Consider the following 24,184-nt stretch of genomic DNA (forward strand, 5'->3'; position numbering starts at 1 on the left):
GTGGCCAGTAAATCGACTGGGAATGACATTTTGAGGCTCTGTGCATACCTGACTGAACCCTGGCAACTTACAGGTACTAGGACCAATGAATATTAATGCAGAAAAACAGAGCTCAGGCACCTGTGAGTCAGTTAACATGTAGAACTATTTCTATACAGGCTTCACCAGCACTTAAGTACTACATGATGTTTAGCAGCACCAAACATAGTTTGCTTCATTTTCTCCACCTAACAGTTGCCTTCAGACTTTATACACCCTTCTCCACTCAGCATTGAAATAGCAGCTAATATCTGTTCCCCTTAGCAAATGCAGGTCCATGTCTCGGTCTAGTTTGTTTTCATACACATTTTGTCACCCTTATTTGTTCCAGTGTGACCAGTTTTGGAGTAAAGGCTCTTCTTGATTGAGGGCAATAGAATATCCCCAGAGATTAGTCTGTGGCTAAATTGTGCTACTTTCATGATGAAAGAGTCTGGCAATATATTCCTAAGCAATGGCTTTTTGAATAAATCAGAAAAAAAGAAAATTAATTACATCAAATAATTCTATGCTTCAAATCCGTAACTGTATTTAACACAACATCCAGCATTATCATCAGCTATCAAAATCAGCAAAGGCTGATTCCAATGGGAGTGCTGTCAGACTAAAATGGAGTGGGGGGCACTGGAGTACAGTATGATCTGAAATAATGTCAGTCTAAGAAGTTTATTCCCTTTCTCTTTCCTTGTCTAAAGGGACCTCGGCCATCCTTTTGCTAACACCTCCCTGCCCCATTCTGCCACTTCCCAAATTAGCCTTATCCAACCACTTGTGCAGTTGCACTCTAAAGTGGATCAGTGAATGGAACTACTTTAAAAATAAGACACTTTATCCTTTAGGAAGAAGTAATTGCAAAGAAAGGAGCAACTTCTCAAACACACCAGACATGGGTAACCTGAAGTCCTGACCCCAACGGCAGAGTCCCCTTCAGGGTGTAAACTGGGATGCAGACCTTTCAAAAAGCCTCCTGAAGATATGACATGAAACAGCAGCCCTATGGAGCCTGGAGAAACACGCTGTTGCTTGACAAAGTGCACCCAAATCCCTCCTCTGAGCTGTTCTATAAAAATTAAAGTGACCTAAAGCAAAGCTTATTTTAAAACGTTGTTTGTTAGAATAAACAAAAAAGAAAAAACATATCGAGAGAAGCAAAGGAAATAATTTTCAACAAAGAATATTCTGTGATGTCTGCATTTCTAGAGGAGAGGCCCTTGGCATTGCTGTGGTGAGAGTGGAAGACATTTTATAAGCATATTTCTATAAAGAGAAAAGTATTCAAATTGGAAATGCCCATTTGGCCGATTCTCCCCCTTCGCAGCTTGTGTACTCCCTTCCGCAGATAACAGAGGACAGCTCTTGCTAGCAAGCTGCTCTCAACGCTCTCTTCATTAACTCTGGGAAAAATAAAAGCTCCGTGCTACATTCTTTGATGGTAATTAGGAGCTGAATCATGCCGTGTGTCAACCCTCCAATGTTCTTCCGTGTTTACAGTTTATACGAGTGTATTCTACTTAGTTTTATTCAGGGCTTGCTTAGAAACCTATGCTATTACAGAGAGTGTAGTTTGGGGAGCTGGTGACATACGTAGAATATAATTGTGGAAAAGGTATTTTCATGAATTCTACAGAAGATGAATCAATGTTAAAAAAGAATCTCAGTGCCCCTGCTTGTGTTGGGAATCCAGTTCACAAAAAAAAATGCAATGATTTTTCATCACAAATGCAGAAGATGCAGATGATTTTTCACAGAATCATCTCAATCATCAGAGATGTGGATTATTTCTCTTTGTCACATTGAACAGTTTTAGTAAATTCAAGCGACTAATAGTTTGGAATTAACGGTCCCTATCTGTGGAGGCCAACTAGCATTTCAGTATTGAGGAAGATCCCACAAGGTCAGCAACCAATTACACAGAAAGCCTTAAAATATTATAAATACCATTGAGCTAAGAGATTCCACAGGCAGCATTACACTTTACTCCATACTTAGATTTGCTGTTGGGGTATATGAATTATATTTGCCATTTTGGATAAGTTGCTAAAAAGGATGAATAAAACTCCCTCGTTGGTAGCTGGTACTCATTTGGGTAAGAATCCTTATTTCCATATCTATCTTTTCTCTTACATACATGAATTGCAGCCAAGTTACAGCAGAAGTTGTGAAAGAGAAACATAACGCAGAAATACAACTGGTCATTTCTCTCTGTGGTCACTTTACATTGACCTGAAGTCACTTCATCTGTGTGAGCCAAGCAGGCAGCATACCTGCAAAACGCCAAAAGAAATGAATGTACTGTGCAAGTCAGGATGATGATTCAATAACTGACATGCTTCTCTGATCTGGAACTCAACCAACATCTTGGCATGACACCATCTTTTCACTGCAAATAGCTTTCTCCTTTCTTAGATGGTGCCCATCATATTTATGAACATAATCAAAGAATGAGCATGATAAGAACCATCACACGCAAAACCTGCAGAGCTCATTTTATATACAAAGTTGGTCGTTTGCATTTCTTAGTATTGGTTTAACTCTTACACTTTTTGAGGAGAAAATGTTATATTTCAGGTCTCATTCTAAGCAAAGAGAGAGAAAACTCAAGTCTGTCACACACAGTCCCAGGAAACTGGGAAGACAAGGTTTGATGGTATAATAAACACAGCTGGAGGCAGATCAAAGCAGTGCAGGCATTTTTCAACAAGAAAGATGACAACTCTTCTCAAATGAAGTTAGAGTTTCCACTTACTCTCGTGACGCCTGGAACATGTGCATTCAATATCCCAGTTTTCTGCCCTCTCAGTAGGACAGATGGTAACGAAGTACCTAATTCCCAGTGGTTTTCAAAGAGATTTAGGAACCTGTTCACATTTCTTCACGACTTCTCTCTCCATGTTACTCCCAGCCATGACAAACTGCACACTCAGCAGGAGGTTCCATTCGCCACTTGCTGCCAGCTTGGCCATCACACAAGTTGCTCAACCTTTGCATTCTTTTTAACCATTTGTGAAATAAAAAGCCCACCCCATTATTAATATATTTAATACTTTTTCAAATGCTTTGAACTTATGCTAGAAGTAGATTATAAATACATGCATATCTAAATTACCAGCATTCAAAAATAACAGGAAAAATACTTGTTGGTGGATTAACTGCGTACAATCCATGCCAAGTAAAAATCTGCTATGGTTTTGCTGAGGTCACTTAGTGCTGTACAATTCTCACGAAGTAAATATTTTTGAAAGTGGGGAATGCTCTGAGATTAAGCAATACATTACATTTTTTGATCAAATGCCAGAAGCCATAGGTGAATAGGAAACAGACATCAGTAATTACAGTTCGTACTTCAGCTATTTCAAAACCCTTTGCTTCAATGAGCAAGTATTAACTGGACAGACACTCCTTCACAAATTAGAGGCTGCAAAGGCTTATTACACACCATATTTATCTTTGAAACTTGTCCAACAGAATTAAACTAAAAAAATAATGATAGAGATTATGGTTGCAGGCAAAAAACCATTAAAGCTCTAACAACTATATATATGTTTTTATCTGTCAAACTGTCCCTGCAGCCACTATTTGGTTTAGGACCTCAGGAATGCAGTATTAAGAAATACTAGTAATTACATTAGCATGCTGTTGTCAGACTTCAAACTGGCTGTATTTTATCATAGGAGTTGATAAATAATTTATTTTTCAATTGTGTAGGCCTTAGAATGCAGTAAAATTGTAAGAACATGAGTCTGGACTATCCCCAGATGGGAGCAGAAATGAAAAAGTGACACCAATGTGAGAAGCATACAACGAGGAACATTTACACCACTTAGTGAAACACTGCACAGAGACATCAACTTGGCTTTGGCCAAGTCTGTTGTAAACCCATAAGCAATCTCAGCACCTCACTGTGTGGTAGTACCCGAGTAATAAACTTCGTTAAGAGCCTTACTGGCACACAATGGAGCCAGCTCTGGTCTGGTCAGGTAGCTCAAGACCCAGCCCTTGTCCACAGAACAATACACAACTCTCAGAGGACATCCCCCTTTTCAAAGTTAGTTCTCTGTGGACTCTGGAGAACTGCACTTGGGATGCTACGACCTTTTTCTTCAAATGACTTAAGACTACTCAGGATACCCAAGAGGGTACCATGACTATAGTTGGAAGAAATATGAAATATTGGTGGAGAAAAAATTGGGGCAGAACTAGTGCCTGTATTTAGGTTTTTCAAGGCTTCTGAGGGGTAGGAAGGAGCTTAGGCAAGGCTGCCCTTTAACTGTTATGCAACTCAAGGTATCATCAAATGAGCTCCTGATAAATATTTGGCTTCATAACAGGTTTGCACTGAAATTAATTGTTTAATGCATTCCTCTAGATACGTAATTTCAGTCAGACAAGGAGATAGTGCAAACTTTTCATTTGCTAAAAGAATTATTATTACATTTCATATTTAGTTCAGTATAAGAGATTATATATTTAAGCTGATTACAAAGGTTTCAGTTAACTGAAATAAACAGTGGTAAAACAATTCAAATGCTTATTATAAAACCAGTTAAATCTCAGAATGCAGTTTTACTTGTTTGGCCAAAGTTCACAGCATATAGCAAAACTACTTCACACAAATAAAGTGTCAGGAATGCAAGACACCTTAGAATCAGATCAGCAGTTTAGGAGGATGTTTACTAAATGTACAGTTATGAGTTAATTTATTATGTATTTAGATGATCTCTATAAAGCTGTATTAGACTTTTGTATTTTCTCTGTTAATCAGGGTTTTTTTGAACATGGTATAATTCTGGGAATTAAACTAATATTCTAAGCAAATACTTTAGGTAGATCAAAATACCTGAAGTGTGATAATTTTTAAATTCACCACAAGTAACCCAATGCAAATACTCTGCATACTTGCTAAATAGTTATGTTATTAATGGCCTAATATAAAACTAATTGGTAATTTAAATGAAAAATATTACAGGTGGCTGGCAATAAATACAATGTGGCAAGTTCTCAGACAATAGCTGGTTTTTGAGCATTTGGATTTCTTTCAAAGCCCTTTTTCATATCAAACAGCACTGATTCTTACAATTAGATCAAGATCTTTATTTCACTAATAAATACTGTTACTATTGAAAGCAACTATTGCAAGAAAACATATAGCATCTGTTTAATATATACAACTTTTACTGGAATACTGGTTTACTGGAATACTGCTGATGTTTTCAGTACAAAATTATCAGCATCATTCTGCTTCTCAGTATATAACAAGCAGAAACGTCAGCTGTAACGCTCATCTGCCAGCTGCATAAATAACATAACTGCAATTATGGCCAGAATGCCTGTAAGTTTTGGACAGGAACATTTGAAACTGAGAAAAATCTTGATGAAGGTTCATGATGTAATCTCTGTTTATGCAAGTAAATATATTTGCCTTCATAATCACTTTACAAAGAGATATATCACTTGCTTCCTTCCACACAGTTTCTAAAGCTAATACAGTTTGTAAACCATAGCGTGAGATTTATGATGTTATACTGCAGAAACCTGTTTAGCCCCTGATTTACAAGCCTGGCAATTGTATTCAACTCTGTCATCACAACTAATTACAGCTAACTGCAGATTACCATATTGCAAACTCTCATCTTTGTGAAAGAAATACGATTTTCTGCTAAAAATGAAAAAGAATCAAACATCCTGAGGGCTAATGAACAAAAATGCACTATTCCATGTTGGACTGCAAACCTAAACTCTTCGAATTGGTGCTGTAAGACTTCAAATTGCTATTTGTTGGCAAGTTGTTTTAGCCTCAAGTACTTACATAGTAAATCACCATTACGCTAATACCATACCTTTGGCCTGAAACATATTAATCTTGGTTAACAATAACTGACATTTACATTACCAATTCCATTCAGGCATTGTGGTGACTAAACATCTATGCAAGAGCTTCGGGGAGAAAAGTTATTAGTTCTGAATGTGTCCTTACTTTTTACTGAGAAGTTTTGAACAAACATTCTCATAAATTCTTGTTAAAATCTCATAACACAAACATTCAAATCCTAATTGATCTGTAAAACATTTGACTTGAAGTAAAACCTGCATTTGTTTCTTGGGTGCAGCTAAATGCACAACATATTTCAGATATTTTTCAAGATAGATATTTATAGTTTATCTGCTAAAAAAACCTGGGACTTCTAAAACTTCAGTTCTTGGGAGGGAAAATGGGAATTGGAAATATTCTGAAGAAAATGTCAGCAGGATATGACAAATAGTACCAGATCCTTCCAGAAGAGGGAGGATGGACATTTTTCAGCCATTTTTTTTCTGTTTACATTTACTAAGTCCATAAATGCATCAATAATAATAGTTTTAAACAGGTAGTGTAGTTTTGCTTTCCTTTATTAGTGCCACCCTCAACTTTCAAGCAAGCAGAATAGTAGTATTTACTGCATTAGGTCTGTAGGAAAACTTACCCCTCTCCTGATATCCAGGCATTTTATAACAGCAGTGCAGCACAAAACACATTGGACCAAGTATTTTATTCTAACTAGAGAGTTCTCTACCAGACTCCAAATGCATTCTACAATTAATTATCCTAGATTTTCATATTTTGGAGAAAAATACTATATTTAAGATGTTTAGATAGTATTTTTGCTACATTATAAAAGAGCCAAAACAAGATACTGCAGTCTAACAGCATTAAGAGAAACAAAAGATTTGAGGTGTTGGCTTTTGCTTGTGGATTTTTTTGTGTTTCAGTTTAAGAAGTCGCTCACAAAGATTCTTCAAGTAAAACCAGGTATTTGACTCCAGAGGAAAACAGGGTGTATTACATGTATCCCATGTTGCTTTTTGTTTCCCATCTTTTCTTGGCTTCAAATCTGAAAAAGACCACAAAAACAAAATTAGGAATCATGAGCACGTGTTTCAGGTATTCAACTACACTATTCTTAATAACAACAAAAATAAAAACGTATTTTTAATACAGCAATAAAGACATGAAGGCAAATGTAGCCATATAACCAATACATTAATTCTGGTAAAGCCTCTGCACTTCAATCTGAAACACTGCTAAGAAAAAACAAAAACCAAAGCGCCCAACAAGGTTAAACTAAACAAATAAGATTAACACAAGCCTATTTCAACTAAGAAAACATTTAACTGAGATTGCATTGTATACACTTAGTGCCAATGAAGCCACAATGTTTAATTCCACACTCAAATGACTTACCCCCAAGCAAGCTTCTTTTTCTTTCGAGCTTCTTGGGCAGCCTCTGCTTCTTGCTTGGCTTTTACAAAGTTGCGGCAAGCAGCAGCTTTGGCAATTTTCACACCAAGCTAAGACATAAAAAGGAACAAAGGAAAACTGAATAGATGCAAATGGCTCATGTGAAATTTAAGCCTCACAAATTACTTGGTCTGATATTGTTTCTCAAAAGTCAATAGATATTAAAATACCTTTCAAGTGTTAGGCTGATGCTGTAATATTAGATTGGATGAGCAAGAATGTCCCTTGAGAGAAATACAAAGGAGTGGGACCCTGGGGCAGGCAATTCTTTCCACCCAAACCTTCCTTTTCAAGAATACAAACAAGAGGCAATAGCCCATTAGATCCCCTTGTTTGTTTGTTTTTAAAATAAATATATAGACACAGATATACACAGACAGGCAGTCTCCATTATTGAGACCAGTCTGTGACCTCAGCCAGTCCTACCAGTACATAAACCACCCAAAAAGACAGTTTTATATAGGAAGAACTGCTACAGCCACACATTTTCCAGTAGTACCAGCAGTCATGTTTTAATCAGGCTGTCCAGAAAGTAAATTAAGTAGTGTCCTTAGAGTCCATCTGGCATTTGGTCTTCACATTCCCAGCTTTTAGATTATTAGTGTGATAATATGCATGCTTTTCAAATAAGGTGATCGTAGGCTGTAGGTGAATACTACTTTATTGTCACAAACTTATTCATACTGTGAGAATTAAGTTCACTTTAGTGAATGTCAAGACAGGGGAAAAAAGAATAACACAGAAAAGATGGAGGAAGGTACTGTGAACTATGTCTGGATTATTTTCCTTAATCAGCATTCATAACCTGTTCATTGCAGTTACACTTTGTGATTGCTATTGTGATCTGACATTATTTGCAACCAAATTATGAATCAAGGAATAATTTGGTCTCAATAGTTACCATTTTTCTCCAAAATAAACAAGTAATCCATTTAGCCAAAACCCCTACAAATCGTGATGTGGACAAACAGGTTCTCTTCCCATCCAGTCCAATACCTACTGAAGTTAGCCAACGTATTTCTGATTGGATGTTCTAAATTTCCCCAAAACGTCATGGGAGCATCAAATGAGAGGCACAGGAGACCCAAAATGACACTTTTTTTTTTTTTAAACTTTGGTTAAAGTTCCATTATTAATGGTCATGCATTTCAATAATCTGTAACATCTAGTCAGGCAATTCCTATTTACTCTGAGAGACGTTTTGTCCAGACAGGATAAGAGAGAACTCAAGGATGTATCTTCGCATCTTCTACAGCTCTCTCATCAAACACTTACCCTGTAGATAGGTCAATACCATCATCATTTTGCTAACAAAGCAAAACAACCCAGCATCTCTATAAGCTATTTACCTTATGGCCCCCCTTCAGGGTTCAAGAATCGAGAATGTGGCCTTTCTGCCGAAGGGTCTGAGAGGCTACTTGCAGGTAGGCAGAAAGCACAATAGCCTGTGCTTTGTTTTAGGCTCTAAGCACTGGCACCACAGTTAAGAAAAGCGTAATATTGCATGTTATAAGGTAATAAAGATGTACCTATGAAATCGTTTGGATGCACGAAATAATTCATGTGACCAGACACTTCAAAACTTTAATATTATTAATCACTTCATTTTTCCCCTGAGCATTAAAATTTTATATAATCAGTAATTCAGTGCCAACATCTGAACTGCCAAATCTTGAGTCAAAGACTAAAGCATAACATTCTCTTACTTGTATTGTCGCTTAATATTTAAGAGCAGCTGTTAACTTGAATGTACTTGCAATATAAAAATGCTTAAGAAAACTCACCTAAAATATTCAAGAAATGTTTACTTGTTCATTGAAACAGAACTAATTAACTCAAAAAATAGAGCAATCTGATGGCTGAAGTCAATCACCAGACCCATGCCTTTATTTTTGAACTGTGTTTTACCTCCTAATATACTTGAAAATTAACTCCTATGTGATGAATAACAGTGTCGTCTTAAAATATGTTCCAGTGGGTTACTGAACACTTACACACAAATACACACAAGCGAGGTCAACACAACTTTTGCTCTGTATTTCTCAGAAGACAGAATGAGTTCCTCCATCTTTGAAAAGTATAGAAAAAAATGGGACAATAACAACCTCTGTATGTGGAAGTAAAAGGGAAAACATTTTGCAGCATTTATATTATAATTTCTAGGCTGCATAGAGTCAAATTTAAGACAGGAAAACAAATATGTCACATATAAACCCACACATTTTAGTCAGACTAAATGTCTTCTGCTCCCACCCACACCCAGATATACATCTTCACCACCCCCCCGCCCCCCACAAAAGAAATCCATAAAAGCTTGGTCAATGGGTTTTACATTTAAAAAAAAACATTCCAGGTCATCAGATAACTCAATAAAATACAATCTTAAAAGAAGTAAGAAAGCATGAATAAAAATATATACAACAATTTCTTGTGTAGTCAAAGTATCAGCATTTTCCATATAGAACATCCAATATTTTGCTGCATTTTAATTAAGGTGTCTAAACATTATCACAAAGAACTGCAAATTGGTCAGAGCACGCAGTAAGGAAAATTAAGCTCTAAAGGCTTTTTATCACCATATTTCAGGAACCAAGGGTGTAAAATGTTCTAATTTGGGATATATTAAAAGCCATAAAAGGTCTTTCAAAAAGATTAATGGTACTTTGCTTGGATTTAAGATAAGGGCTTTAGCTGGTTGGAAAAGCAGGGCCCTGGCTAGACCCTTGAGGCATTCATCTTTACAGCCACTTGGAAGATTTGTAAAAGCGTCTGCATAACCTCAAGCAAACGCACTGCGACATTTTTTTTTTCTAAATTCCTTTCAATTTTACAGGTTTAAAGTGTGTAAATCATATTGGGTAGTAAAGCTGATATAATGGTTCATCCTTGTAACACAATATATATATTTTTAAGACAAACTTAAAAAACAACTTGTTTTCTAGAGGGCAAAGGCCTTTCCATTTCCAAGTTGACCAATAATCCTGTCAAATCTCTTACTCTAGATGTTTAACACAGCATAAGTGAAAATTCCTTATCCGTTATTTTCCATGAATTTCCTACTCATCTGCAATTGTTACCTTGTAACAAATCTCTGAAGCTTTGCTTCTTTTTGAAGAGTTTCAAGGCATTTATTTTAAAAAAATACCAATTATCATACTTTAACTTTTCATGGAATAACAGGTCTCTATGAAAAATATTTATGCCATTCTCTTTTGTTCTTTAATTAAATGAAAACAGATGTTTTCTGAAGTAAAGCGGAACCATTACTGGAGTACTTAAAGTGTTAAGGTCTTTAATTTTTATATCAGTTTGGTCTACAATTCCTGATTGTCTTTACTCAAGCTCAACATTAATGTCAAGCAAGTTACCTAGGAGACGAAAGAGATCAAAGAGACAAAAAACCCTCAAATGTCTGATTAATCAAGCCTGCAAACAGCTTATTTCTTTTAGCCTGCATGCAAGTATGAAAATGAGATTCTGGGAGCCGTACATTGTGCAGATTTGTTCATTCTTATCAGAACAAAGCCAGCGGCAGCTTATTTCATGGATCATTGGCACTGTCATCAGTGCTACACAGAACGGGTGACAGCTCCTCATTTTGAGGCTTGAACAAAATTAGCAAAAAGTCGGCACAAATTAGCCTCTCATCTTTTTAGTAATATGACATTATTCATTTACTTTTTATCCAATTTTTAATTTTTTCCTTGTCAGCTATCCCTTTCTAGTGTTTCTTGCATAGCATCATAAAACACTTTTAAAACAAGCAAAGAAACGGCTGAAGTTGAAATAGTGTGTAAAGTTCAGGCAGAAGAGTAAACATCTATTAAGTCACAACAGAATCTACTGTAACTTCCAGAAAACTTCCCTTGAAAAATCAAGATATTTCACACGAAATATCATGAGGCAAAGACTTCTCCTTAAGACAGGACTGTGCAATGTGAATGCTGAATGATACAAGTAATGAGAACGCTGAATGATACAAGTAATGAGATGACACGTTCAAGAACTGCTCCAGAAATATTTAGGTATGAAATACAAAATGCTCAACCTACAGAAGCTCTAACAAAACATCTCTATTCAAACAGGTCCTGAAATATCCGACGATCATAGGAGAGAAGCCAAACAGCCTTTTAATACAGTGTTACAGTTTCTCATCAAATATGAATCTAGTTATTTCAGGCTTGCCTTTAGCAATGATTTTCTCCTTTTATGTTATGGAATGTTATCCATTGCTGACGTATATAAAATATATAAAGCAAACAAGAATACCGAGTGGATTTTGCAGCGAAAATTGTCCCCTTTCAATGATGTGCTCAACTTCCACTGTAAAATACTTTGTAATACCTTTGTTGTATTTTTATGCTGCGTACTACAACATCAAATTATATTTGGACAGCACAGCAATGGAGTAAGGACAGAAAACTGTTCTTCTATTAAGCTCTTCGCTAGATTTAAACATTTAAATGCAAGTAACTTCTTCCATTCATGAGAAAACACAGCATTAAAAAATTAACTATAAGCTGTTAGATGCTTTACACAGCCCCCTTATAAGAAAGGCGGTTTTAAAAAAAGAACTGTAGTACTGTTTTCAGCAATTTCTTTATCTCTGTTCTTCTAAGTAAGAAAGCTTATTAACAAGCTTTGAACTTAAAATCACATTTACAATAATGTGCCATCAACAGTTTTATAAGCTAATTAGAAAAAAAGATTAATTAATGACTGGCTGCTAATAAAATGGCAATCATGAAGAAAGAAACCAAGGGTGCTAAGCTTCAACTACCACCAATTAAGAGCTAATTACAAACAAATTATATATGTGTTTTGCTGTGGGCTTTAATTTACTAAAATGGTTTTAATTAAAAGAGAAAACATGCTGATTAATTGAACTGCAGAAAAAATCTACAGTATAAACTGTGCTTTGTCTGTCTCTTTAATTAGACTTGTAACATCTGAAATCTTTTTTTAAGGTTTGTTAAGGAAAAGATATACATAATTAAGGGAGCATAAGAATGTAATTCTAGGTGATAACCCTGCCATGTTCCAAAGGTTAAAAGAAAACAACCTCAATGAAGAGATATTTGGAAGCACCTCTGCTGAGTGGTAGAAAGAAAACGCTTCAGACACAAAAATAAACTCTTCTTTCCACCCTCCCAGCCCAGGTCCTTCAATGGGGAACTTTCCAAATTAACTGGTGCTTGGTTACTTTCCAAATTAACTGGTGCTTGGTTACTTTCCAAATTAACTGGTGCTTGGTTACTTTCCCTTTAAAATTACATCAATCTCCTCAGGTATCTGAAAGCACTGTGATAAATTGTGAATGTTGCACAGAATTTCAAAATGAAACTCTATTTTACCAAGAGAAGAGCATCAAGCGCTATAACCTGCCCCTCGGAAACAGTAGCATGTGTGACCTCATGATCAATCATATTTGACCCCGATTTTCAAATGGACAACAACTTCCAGAATGATTCTCGCTGGCTACAACACACAACCTTGCTCCTGTACTTCCCATTCTAAATTACACAGCTAGAGGGTAATTCAAGACAACAGATACTAATTTGATTATTATAAAACAGTCAAAACCAACACAACAAATTTTGAAGACAACAGCAGGACTCATCTTGCTGTCGATTACAATGTAGATCTTTCATTTAAGCTCGATTACAATACCATAGTTTCCCTATAAATTACAGCTTTTAAAAAGTGTTTCACCAAAATGCCAGAAGCCACTAAACTAAGGACTTAGGAAGAGTGCTGTCAAAAAGCCTGTGTTTTTAGAGACTGAGAACTACTCCAGTAATTTAACACACTAAATCACAAAATATTTTAAAAGTTCCTTTTGACAGGTAAGTCAAATAAGGTCCAGATTATTTTAGCATGTTCAGGTTACAGTCCTGAGGCTAATGGACTCTTAGACAATGTGGCACCTTCCTACCAGGCAGTTGATATAAAAACTACAAGCAAATGCAAAGTTTGAGGTTTAGCCAGATTAGTTCTCAGAATATTAGAGCCATAAGAAATCTGCACTCTGCTTCTTGAGACACCACACGATGATTTCAGTACAAAAGCACTACGAAAAAATTCTTTCTTTATGGGAACAAAAAGCTTGGAAAATATTTTCAGGTTTATATATGGGAGGAAGTATTTTAAAATTATCTGGTTTAATTAGAAGAACTTCTACAAGGATCACTCCGAACTGAAACTGATTTACAGCAAAGTAAAATTCCCAGATAACTCCACATACCATCCTGACTCAAAAGATAAACACCTCCAACTACACACAGTCACAGTGCTCTAATTTACCAACGTTTATTCTTCAAAAAAATCTTGGATGATTCCCACAGTAGGAACAATTAAAGTACATTTCAATATATTATTCCAAAAAGGTTTTTCAAAAAGCTGACATAATTCCGAGTGTCTGTTCCAAGCTACATACCCAAGTACCTGCCACCATTAAATCTCAGCTAGAACATCACCAAGAAAACCATTTTCTCTTAGCCCAATTAAGTGTCCACATACACTTCATTCTGTCAAAAACTGTCATTCTAAAAGGTTCAGAATTTTGGTGGTAACTCAACTCCTGCATTAGTATTAACACTTTTATTGGCATCTCTCAAGTTAAACAAGTCATCATTAAATGCAGTGTTCAAGCACTACCTTTACGTACGCCACTCTGCATTTGAAAAGCAGAGCTTTAAAACATGAAGGACACTCTGGCGATGTTGAAACCCCCTGGAATGTTGTAACAAAGACAGCAACTGGATTGCAATAATAAACCTTAACTGTGTGTATTATACCATGTACACTGCAGTGAACTGCTAGCTATATGATACTAATAGTACTATGCTGTTGGTATTAGAGAAATAATTCAGTCTAACCAAGTTTAAAAATCCACAGTGAATTACGATTAAGCAGTGAGACCCACCTGCATTTTCTTAATGCTCAACAGAAATTTATCAGAGTGCTGATCGCAGGTACCATAACTGCAGCACAGCACTGAGACACCCCAGCCAGACCAGTTCTAGAAAGTCTGGCTGAAGAAAGAGTTACTGATGGCCTAAATTAGTCTGTACAACATGATGCAGACATGCCTGTATTCTTTCAGGAAGAATTTCACTCGTATATAAAATAACGCAATTAAGAATTTCAGGATCGCTAGAACTCTTCAGTGAAGCAAAACACCAGAAGAGAACACACTGTGGGATGGACAGTGATCCACAGATAGAGATCTGCTGCCCTGAAAACACTCAAACTAACTGCAATCACATTTCTATTCCACAAACTAGGAGGTCAACAGGAGACAAGGGGTTATAGTTTATGGTGAGCGTTGCCAAGAGATTAGACTGAATACCACCATCATGACATAAGTACAACTCATTTTTTCAATAGAAATGCAACTGCCAATAAAAGAGGGGTGACTCATTTTTAGCTACTCTCAAAAGTTAGGTATGAATCTACACATGCAGTCACTAGTAAATAGAGTTAGAGCTTGGATGCATGAGGCTCTATCTCTAAAACCTGGAATGCTACTTGATTAAGACATTTTGGTTTAAAAATCAGAATTTGTGCATATTCATCAAAGCAGAAGAAAGCAACAAATAACATATTGCCCAAAGCCTCATTTACAACAGTACAATACTATTTTCCTTAAGGAACCTGCAACAAGTACCACATGGAAACCTGAAGACCCAAAACCTTGAAGCAGTATCATTTAGGCTTTTAGGATGCAAATTTCAGTGATCCACTCGCAGCTGCTAGATTATGCATATTGCCTAAATCATCATTGATTTTAAAGGAACCTGATTTTTTAAAACCTTTTCTCACTGTGTCATAGCGATAGCGTATTGACAGCATCATTTTGGCATTCCTTTGCTTTTTAGGACATGTTCCTACTGCCTATTCTCATCATCTGTTTATTTTTGGCTTCGTTTTTCTAAATACTGAAGCTGCCCTATCAGTTTCACAGGCTTATAAATGTTATACATCAAAAATTAGTTTCACTTATTAAGGCAGGAAACAGCTTTAAGAACTCTGGGATCTGTGCCTCAAAGCAAAAGCTTTATCAGCAGGTTCCAGTCACTGCTTCTTGCAAAAGAAAATGGTGCCGATTAAAACCCCATACACCTGATTTCAGAAAGAACACCTACCCACTGAACAATTTTCACAGGGCTGCAAGGGGGGCTGTACCCCAAACAGACAGCAGCTGCTTCTCATCCGCTCCCTGCCCCCAGCCCTGCAACATCACTTGAGAAAAATGAAAACTATACACAAAAAGATGAAGTTGAGATAAAAGAACAATAATTCATCCACTTATTTGTTGAGACCTCAGAAGTGGTGTACTTCAGCCCATAGTACAGTTCTGTGCCTGACTTGCTCATGGTATTGTGTTGCATTCAGAAGTTAAAGGGATACAAATAGTCACTTCAAAAAGTAACTCACTTCTTATGAATATTACATAAAATGGGTTTTTCAAGGGACATTTCTTCAAATTGCAGAGAGAAGGAAAGCAGTGATGAATCAATACAACATGAAAGCAATATTTTATTAACTGTACTTGTATACAAAACAATGATTTCTGAATCAACTTCTTCCATAATCAAATCCTTCTCTACAGCTCTTCACCAAATCCAAATTAGGCACCGTCAGAATTATTTCTTTAAGATAAAAAGAAAGATCCATTAAAAAAATACAGCTCCTTAAAATCACAAAGAAAAATTAATCTTGCAGTAGGCCAGGTAGCACATCTTCACAAGAGCAGAGGACCCCAGAGAATTCACATGGATTCTGCCTCGACAGAACTCCTCATGAGATCGAGCCAGAGTCATTTGAGTTTTCCTTCTTTCAACATACTATTTATTCAGATAAACCCACTTAACCAAAACCAAGTCAAGGCTGTGAATACTAATAATGTTCCAAGCATTTTGTTTTCAGAATTACAACATGCTAATATTTGAAAGTCAACAATTTGGAGCTAATGTTCCACAAATAATAATACAGTGCTGTAGCACCTGGGATATGCCAGTTGTCGTACAATCCCATGGCTACCGAAATCAGATAACAGTTTATCATAAATATTACAAAACCTTAAAACTTGTTACGTTAATTTGTTTTTATAGTCAAACAATTTGCACTAGAACCTCAGTATGTTTTATTGATTATGATACTCTAACCACTTTAGAGTAAATGGGATAATGACATTTGTGAAGGAGAACTGTGTTTTTCATGTTGTATACATGAAAGGTAATACAGTGGTATCACAGCAAGAAGCTGGTCAGACCTAAAGGGAACATTAGGACATATTCCAATCACTGTCAATAGAAGTTTTGTGATTGCTGGTGAACAGGCAGATAAGAGTTCAGTCATTACAAACTGCCCTGAGTGACTAATGTAGGTGTTTAATGATTGTGCCAGAACAGCACTGAGGAGCAGTCAGTTTTCCCTAACCTTAGAGAACCTTAAGAACTGTTATTTCCCATTTCAAAAGCCATCACAATATTGTACTATATTGCATTAAAAAGATTTAAATCTGCAAAAGCTTTCCTTGAAACCGTGTACTTAGGAAACATCTTAAATATTTGTACGAGAATGAGAAGTATTCAGAATTTGTCTTTCTTAATTCTTTTCTAATACCTTTGAATTTTGATAGTGGACAGAAAATACCTATTACCTCTGTGAAGAAGGAAAAATATGCAAGACAGAGGAATGAAAGCAAAAAATTATATAATTCATTTCTAATACAAAATCTAGAACTTTTATAGTTTAAATTATATAAATCAGATGACTTAAAAATAATAGCTTCTCCACCCATCTCAACAGCACTCACTTAGCTATCTTTTCTTATCTGGCTTCAAAACTACTTTATCTTTTTATCCTATTTTTTTTCCCATGTGCAATGGGCTTCACAGGTGTGAGTTACGTAATTCAGCTGCTACCACCTACCATATGTGCACCAATTTAACTATTTCTTACACGAAATTGCAATTACCAGAGGTATCTGGTAGATTCCTCACCAGTTTAAGTACCCACTCAGCACTACATACAAATGTAAAGGGTCCAATTTTTGTAGCAAAGAGCTGCACAGACTCCATAAAATTACTCAGATACACCAAATAACAAGACAACATCTTGAAAAAACAGAGTTTCTCCTGCCTGGATTTTTTTTTTAAGATACACATTTATATACTGAAAATGATGACAAGGAGAAAAAAAATATCCATTCATTCTATAAACAGCATTCTAGGGCCACAGCAATGTTCGACAACCAACTATTCCCGTTCTTCCTGCCATCAACTCCCAATCACATAAACGCACAGGAAATAAAACACTGGCACACAAGTTCAGGTATATCTGGCCTTATTTGGGTATGCCTTGCTCTCAGTTTGCTGAATCTCTACCTTTCTTCAGGATTCCAAGGCTTATTGGGGAAGGAATGCAAAGAAAAATCTCAGGGGCACAGGGAACTGACAGGAAGGGAACATCCTACTCCTGTTTTCTTGGCTTGCAACACGCAGAAAAATCAAAAGCTCACTACAGATGACAAGTTACTGACTCCTCTGAGTCGTGGAGTCGGCAGGAAGGCTTTAAAGCAAGTTACTTGGGATCCTTCACGGTTGTAGTTCCAATTCTTATACATGGCTACAGCTGTACAAGCATTACAAGATCTGTGGCAAAAATCCTTCAATCACTGACAGAAATCTGCTTAGGAAATAGGAAAGATGCTCCAAACAATCTCCAATGCTATTTTTGTTATGACACTTTCTGTACAGAGGTACAAAACTAAATGTTTCCTCAGAGCTTTTGTTAACAGCCCACTTACCTCACGAGTGGCTAATCTGTCACTCAGCTCCTCAGCCTTATCAATGTCACCTTCAGCCACACACTTCTCTATGCTAAGTTCAAGGCCAGACTAGAAAAAGAAAAGCAAATATCTTTAAGACAAATAAAGAAATAACATGTTCAAAGGGAGCATCTCCTTTCTAAAAATATTTCTTTAATAAAATTCTTTAAGACACTGCATAAGCCCGTAATTTCTATGTAACACAAATCACTTTGTCTATGTATTGTAACAGACAGTATAATTAAGAATTCACTGAAAGGCTGCCTAAGCACAAATCATTGCATTAGTCCCACCTTATGTGCAGGATAATACTGTAGGTTAAAAAAATTACACGGACTAGTTTATGCCTGTCACAATAAAATTTCATCTGAAGATCTGTCTTATCTCTTCCATCCCTGGAGCTTTCTAAACAAAATGTGAAATATAAGTGTCAGGTAACATGAAGAATGGCAATTACCACTGTATCGTTACAGTTCTAAGATTTTATCTTTATCCAAAAACTGAGTTCTGGCATGGTGCCACTCCACTGTGCTAATAAATCACACATTCTAGCAGTCCTATGGAAAACTATGAAAAAGCTTCAGAATTTAACCTCTGAAAATAAGAAAATAACCCTTATGATCAACATAACATAACTTGTTTAACAATATTTACAAATCACGTAACAAAAAATGTAAATATTTACTGGAATAATAGTTGGAAACTTCTGAAGGAATACAGAAGAGTAGCACAGCAGTAGGCACTGACTTCTAATTTCACAAAACACTTTCACAAGAGACCATTTATAGCCTCACTGCTTTTAGATATTTGTGACGCTAAAGAAAACACATTTGACAGTTTCAGAACATACACTTTTAAAAAAGATAAAACACACAAACAGAGAATTCTTGAGAAACAGTGATCTGCAAATACTGCACTTAAATTACTCAGATGGAAGTTGAAAAAAAAAAAGTGCCCAAGGGGAAGCTGCAGTGATGGCCAGTTCTGTTAGATGTCTTTTCTGAAATTAACGAGACACGTTCCACTAGTGATAAAATCTCTGAACTCACAAGGAAAACATTTTAACACTTTGGGCCTCTTTCCTAATCCATCCTGAGCAATTTAATGACAACTAAATACCCACCAAAAGGAAGAACTTAGAAATAAACAGTATATCATGACCTGCATGCAGAAACTTACTTTAGGCAAATGAAAAATATAAGATTTATCATAAACAAGGCTAACTGAACATTTGATGTCATAGCTTATCCAGGCCTTTACTAGAAAAACTACAGAACAAACAGTGCTCCAAGGAAATCACAATATAATGAGTTTCTTAACTTGTTCATCATGTTGTACCAGTTAGTTCTAATATGACTAGTTACACAATAATAATTTATGGACAGAATGTGTTATAAATCCAGTAAAACTGTATGGTAGGTTTGGCCCTCTAATTCCTATAGCCACTGGTGTCAACTAAATGATTTACTGGACACATTTTAAAGCTGAAACATGACTTTAAAAAAAAAAAAAAGGCAAACAATGCATATAAAGTTGTTTCTCATGATAACAGAAAACAAAACCAGACAGGAAACAAGCACAGATAGTGGCTCAAGGGAATTCAAGTATGATTCATGTGATATCCAAAAGGAAATGCATTAAAAATGTGTACAAAAATCATCCTTCTTCAGAGTGACTTGATCATTTACTCACTTTCAAATAGTCTCAGTTTTATTCCTATCTCGGTTAAGGCTGAGCTCTTTACTCCCAAGCACAAGCTGACATTGCTTTTGCATCAACAGTCACCTTTTGTGGAGCCCTGCTATGCACAGGTGCTTCAAATCTGTCATTGATTCCAAAGTATTGTGTAAGTTCTTTCCATTTCTCTTCATCTACCAACTCTTGACTACTGAAAACAGAAAGAAAAGTCATTAATATAACGAGTTCCCTTTCCACAACTTGTAATGTTATTTTCAATACTAAAATAAATTCTATTTGGCAGATATGCTCTTTTCACCCATTCACAGTTTTTAATGGAAGTGAAATTGATTATTCCTTCCCCTCTGTTTCTGTAATTCCACAATCTTGAAATCACACTTATAGAATCATAGAATCATTTAGGTTGGAAAAGAGCCTTAAGATCATAGAGTCCAACCATTAACCCAACACTGCCAAGGAGGAAAAAGAAGAGGAGAAGGAGCAGGCTGAACAGAAGCTTGTCTGCAATTACACATAAAACATCATTAGGAATAACATTAAGTCAATTTTAAGTTACATTACATAACACATTTGTGTTGATTATCAAAATCAAGCAATAAACTCTATCAGACAATCATTGGTGTAAAATTCAGCCTGCCCAAGAGAGACACCGAACAACTTCAGTAGATACTTTACGTGACGTTCAAAGCTCGGTTTTGGCCATGCATGCAGTTAAGCTTTTTACAAGTTTGGCCCAATATTAAGAACAGACCTCAGATAATCACATTGACCTGATTATACCTCTCAGTCACTTCATTGTCCTTTTTCTGTTTTTCTAGGGAAGAAAAAAAAAAAAAAAAATCCAACATTACACCGTAATACCCTACAGCATCCAATGAAGTTAACAGAACTCTAATTGGCTGCATTTCCTTTGAAAGGCTGACACTCAAAGAGATTTACCCCATAATTGTGGGGATTTAAACCACTTTTCATACAAAGAACCTCCTACAATATCTGTGAAGAAGTGCTAACCAGAATACACAAAAGTACATTCTATAGAATTAATGAAATATACTTAGCCATTATAAATTAGTATTAAATAAGTTCTACCTTCTTTATAAACACAGGATAAATGTATTACTTGAACTTTAAGTAACAAATTACCACCTAGTCCTACAAGTGATATATGCAACTGGAGAAATAAAACACTCAATAACAGTTAGAATACATCTACTCAGGCATTTCATTCCTGGTAAAACAAAACAAAAAAAACCCACAGACAAACAATAAAAAAACAGCCACAAAGCAAAAAAACCAAACAACACACAAACCCCCTCAAAGACAGCAAATTCCACTTCCAATGTATTTGATACTAATTCCATTCTGAGAAAATTAATTCTGTAATTCCATAAAACACCTTTTCTGTGGCGCTTTCTTTTTCGGCTTTTGTTTCTCTGGTTTGCTTCCATTTTCATTTCACGGTTTTTCTTCTGCAGCTCCAGAAATTTCTACAAGATTAAAAAAAGACAAATCAGTACTTACGCATCTTTTCCCCATTAAAAAATAAATCCAAAAGCATAATACTGAGAAATGTTGTCCCAACATTTTATTTATCCACAATACCTTGTTATCATCTATAACATTAAAATGTATGCATTGAAAACATCCAGCTCTGATGCTGTTCATATAGAACTGGCTCTAACCTTTCATCACCTCTCTCTGACTTTCTGCCCTCCCTAAATGCCAGGACTATTCAAATTAGACAGTTTTCCCATGGGACGTGACACCGAATACACTGATGCTGGTTGTGCGGTACAGAGCTATTCTATGCATCGTTATTGCCCCACTGGCAGTTTGTAATTCAGGTATTACTGACAGCTCTGACCTTGCCCAGCAGGCTACTGACAAGGATCGACCGGTGGGAGTAAAACTCAAGAGCCTAAAACACAGATTGCTTTTCTTTATAATTATTTTTTCTGTCTTTGCATGGAACTGGGAATTCCAGAGGTAAAAGCAACTATGAGTTTGAACGCCTGCAACTACCCCCTATAGAAAGCAGAAGGGCACACATCTACGCAGAGATGCATCACCAGTAGTGACTGATACACTTCATTGTAAATCCCTCCTAATGCAGAAAGCAGCTACGAAGCAGCTCAAAGCCCACACACCGCCAAAACAAATCTCTACGCAACTCCAGAGTTACCCAAACATCTCCCTGCTGTGCTTTCAAACCGCTGCACTAGGAGGGGGGAGAAGTTACATTCATTTCTTATCAAAATTCCTGCCCACTCTGCTTGAAACAATTTAAGGTATATTATGATGACTGCACTTAGATCATATTTTATTTCATTTCAGATTTGTATACTGACTCTTCAACATTGAGTTATTTTAATTTTAAAATTAGCCATTTGAGTATGATGCATTTATGCTCTGGACATTTGAAGACTTGTAGCAATACCCACATTCCACATGTTTAAAGGAATTCCAGGAGGGCACGTTTGAGATTCATTTTCTCCATCGGTCACGGATACCACAACGGACTCACTGACAGCATTACTTTCAGGTCCATTCTCCTGAACTCTTTCAGGATCTTCTTTTGCGTCTTCCTTTGACAACGAACTGCGGGATTCATCCTCCTCATCAGAACTGAAGTCAACGTCACTTTCGTTCATTCCGGGCGGTACCAGCCCACTCCACATCTTCAGTTCAAACAAGTCCCAGCCCCTTCAAGTCACCGCAGAGACATCGGAGTTACCCGAGCTGACCCGTCCCGACAGAAAAATCACCAGCCTGCAGGAGAGAGCAGCGGAAAGAGCAAAACACACCGTCAGAAACGTTATAATTTCTATCGAGAATAGTTAACTATCGTTACATGTTTTGTACAAAAACACCATAAAGCTTCTAATACTTACTATTCCAGAGAAGAGTTAAGTAGAGTCAAGCACAGAAGGTACCAGCTCTGATTTTTAATTCCGTGTTCTTTACAGTTTTGTCGCTTCGCGTTTGTTTACAGCTGCTCCCAGTTCACGGGCGATACGGCAGCAGACGCGTCCCTCCTCCCTCCGCACTGCTTCCCGGGACAGCGCAGCCGCCTCTCGCCCGCCGGAGAGGAAAGGAGAGCCCGCCGGGGCGGGGAGGCCTGGACAGCGGTGCTGCAGGAAACGCGGCCCCGAGCCGGCGCGGGGAGCGCGGAGCGGGGAGCGCAGACCGGAGACCGCGGCTCCCGGCCCCACAGAACCCGCAGCGCTGCCCGCGCACCCTTCGCCGAGATTCCCCGGCCGTGTTTACCTGTCCGCCATCTTGGCACCGCCGGAACACCCCGCCCGCCGATTGGTCTCTGCCCCGCAGCCAATCAACGGGCACTTTGCTGCCCTAGGCTCGGCCTCTCTGGTGTCCATGACAACGCTGCGGGCCGGGCGGGGCGGCCCGTGTCGGGACGGGTTCGGGACCCAAAGCGGCCCCGGCGGAGGCGCTGCCGGCCAGGGCTGAGGTGTTCGCCTGAGGCTCTGGGGACACAAGGCTGCTCTTTCTCCTCGCAGTGAGGCAGCTCTGAGAGAACAGAGCAACTTCTGGCGACCAGGAGGGCTCCGGAGGGATCTGATGCCCTAACACGTGGAAATGAGGCGGTTTTGTCACAATTAACAGTGGTGCTCTGGAGGAAAAGACAAGTTTTACAAGCCATAAATGAGTAGGGCTTCTATTCCAAAAGAAAACCTTGGAATTTATGCAATACCAAAGTGTTTATGCTGAGACAGAATGCCGAGGGTCAGCAACCTCAGTGTTCAAGGATGGAAAAATCCTTTTAAAGCCCCCCACTAGTGTCTTGGGTTAGTGTGGTAAAAAGAAAACCTCAAAAATGCAACTCCCGGGCTTTGTAAGGTTGTTCGTTGTGGATGGTCTTCCGGCATCAGAGCTTGAGTTTTCCTTAAACTGCTCGAAGAATGTGGAAGAGCTCTTAGAAACTCATGAGGAAGCCAAACAGCGCTGAGCTGTGGGTGTTCAAAGGTGAACAGAGAGGCTGTGCAGGGCACTCGGTGCGGGACTCGCTGGTTTGGAAGAGTCTCTCACACCTTCTTGTCCTTTCAGCTTTCATGGGTGAAACAGACGAAACAAACAAGTACTTAGGAGTAGTCTGAATGTGGTTCAGCAAGAACATCTGGCATATAATGAGCAACAAGAAGGGAGGCAGAGACAATGCAGGAAAGAGATGAAGGGAATAGGCGGACACCACTAACACTGCAATGTTTCTGAACCATGGGAGGGTTTGTGATTGAAATAAGTTGTAAAAAGATGCGTCTTAGAGTGACAACAGGTTGAAAAACAAATCTCAGTATCAAGACTTCTGAGAAAGGAAT

The 24,184-nt window shown here is 37.5% G+C and overlaps 1 protein-coding gene across 2 annotated transcripts; it reads right to left on the minus strand.

Annotated features, from left to right (window-relative positions):
- Positions 1 to 1,992: 1,992 nt before the first annotated feature.
- On the minus strand, positions 1,993 to 23,144 carry FAM204A (family with sequence similarity 204 member A). 2 transcript variants are annotated; one of them, XM_065843635.2, is made up of 8 exons: positions 22,742 to 23,144; positions 22,292 to 22,619; positions 21,247 to 21,337; positions 20,631 to 20,664; positions 19,938 to 20,037; positions 18,132 to 18,221; positions 7,259 to 7,365; positions 1,993 to 6,908 (listed from the first exon to the last, which is right to left on the minus strand). In XM_065843635.2, the coding sequence occupies exons 2-8, from the start codon at positions 22,526 to 22,528 to the stop codon at positions 6,857 to 6,859; spliced, it is 711 nt and encodes a 236-aa protein (XP_065699707.1). In that variant the 5' UTR covers positions 22,529 to 22,619; positions 22,742 to 23,144; the 3' UTR covers positions 1,993 to 6,856. The 2 variants fall into 2 exon arrangements, with proteins under 2 accessions (XP_065699707.1, XP_065699705.1); XM_065843633.2 differs by having other exon boundaries at positions 19,938 to 20,040.
- Between the last annotated feature and the right edge of the window lie 1,040 nt (positions 23,145 to 24,184).

Source organism: Patagioenas fasciata, chromosome 8, assembly GCF_037038585.1.
Source record: "Patagioenas fasciata isolate bPatFas1 chromosome 8, bPatFas1.hap1, whole genome shotgun sequence".
Taxonomy (NCBI): domain Eukaryota; kingdom Metazoa; phylum Chordata; class Aves; order Columbiformes; family Columbidae; genus Patagioenas; species Patagioenas fasciata.

Excerpts from the sequence above, each read along its gene's own strand:
- FAM204A (XM_065843633.2), bottom strand. The coding sequence starts at position 22,528 with ATGTGGAGTGGGCTGGTACCGCCCGGAATGAACGAAAGTGACGTTGAC. Across the intron at positions 20,041-20,630 it reads GACAATGAAGTGACTGAGAG|TAGTCAAGAGTTGGTAGATG; the intron begins GTATAATCAGGT and ends TTCTGTTTTCAG. Across the intron at positions 6,909-7,258 it reads AAAAAGAAGCTTGCTTGGGG|ATTTGAAGCCAAGAAAAGAT; the intron begins GTAAGTCATTTG and ends GGTCTTTTTCAG.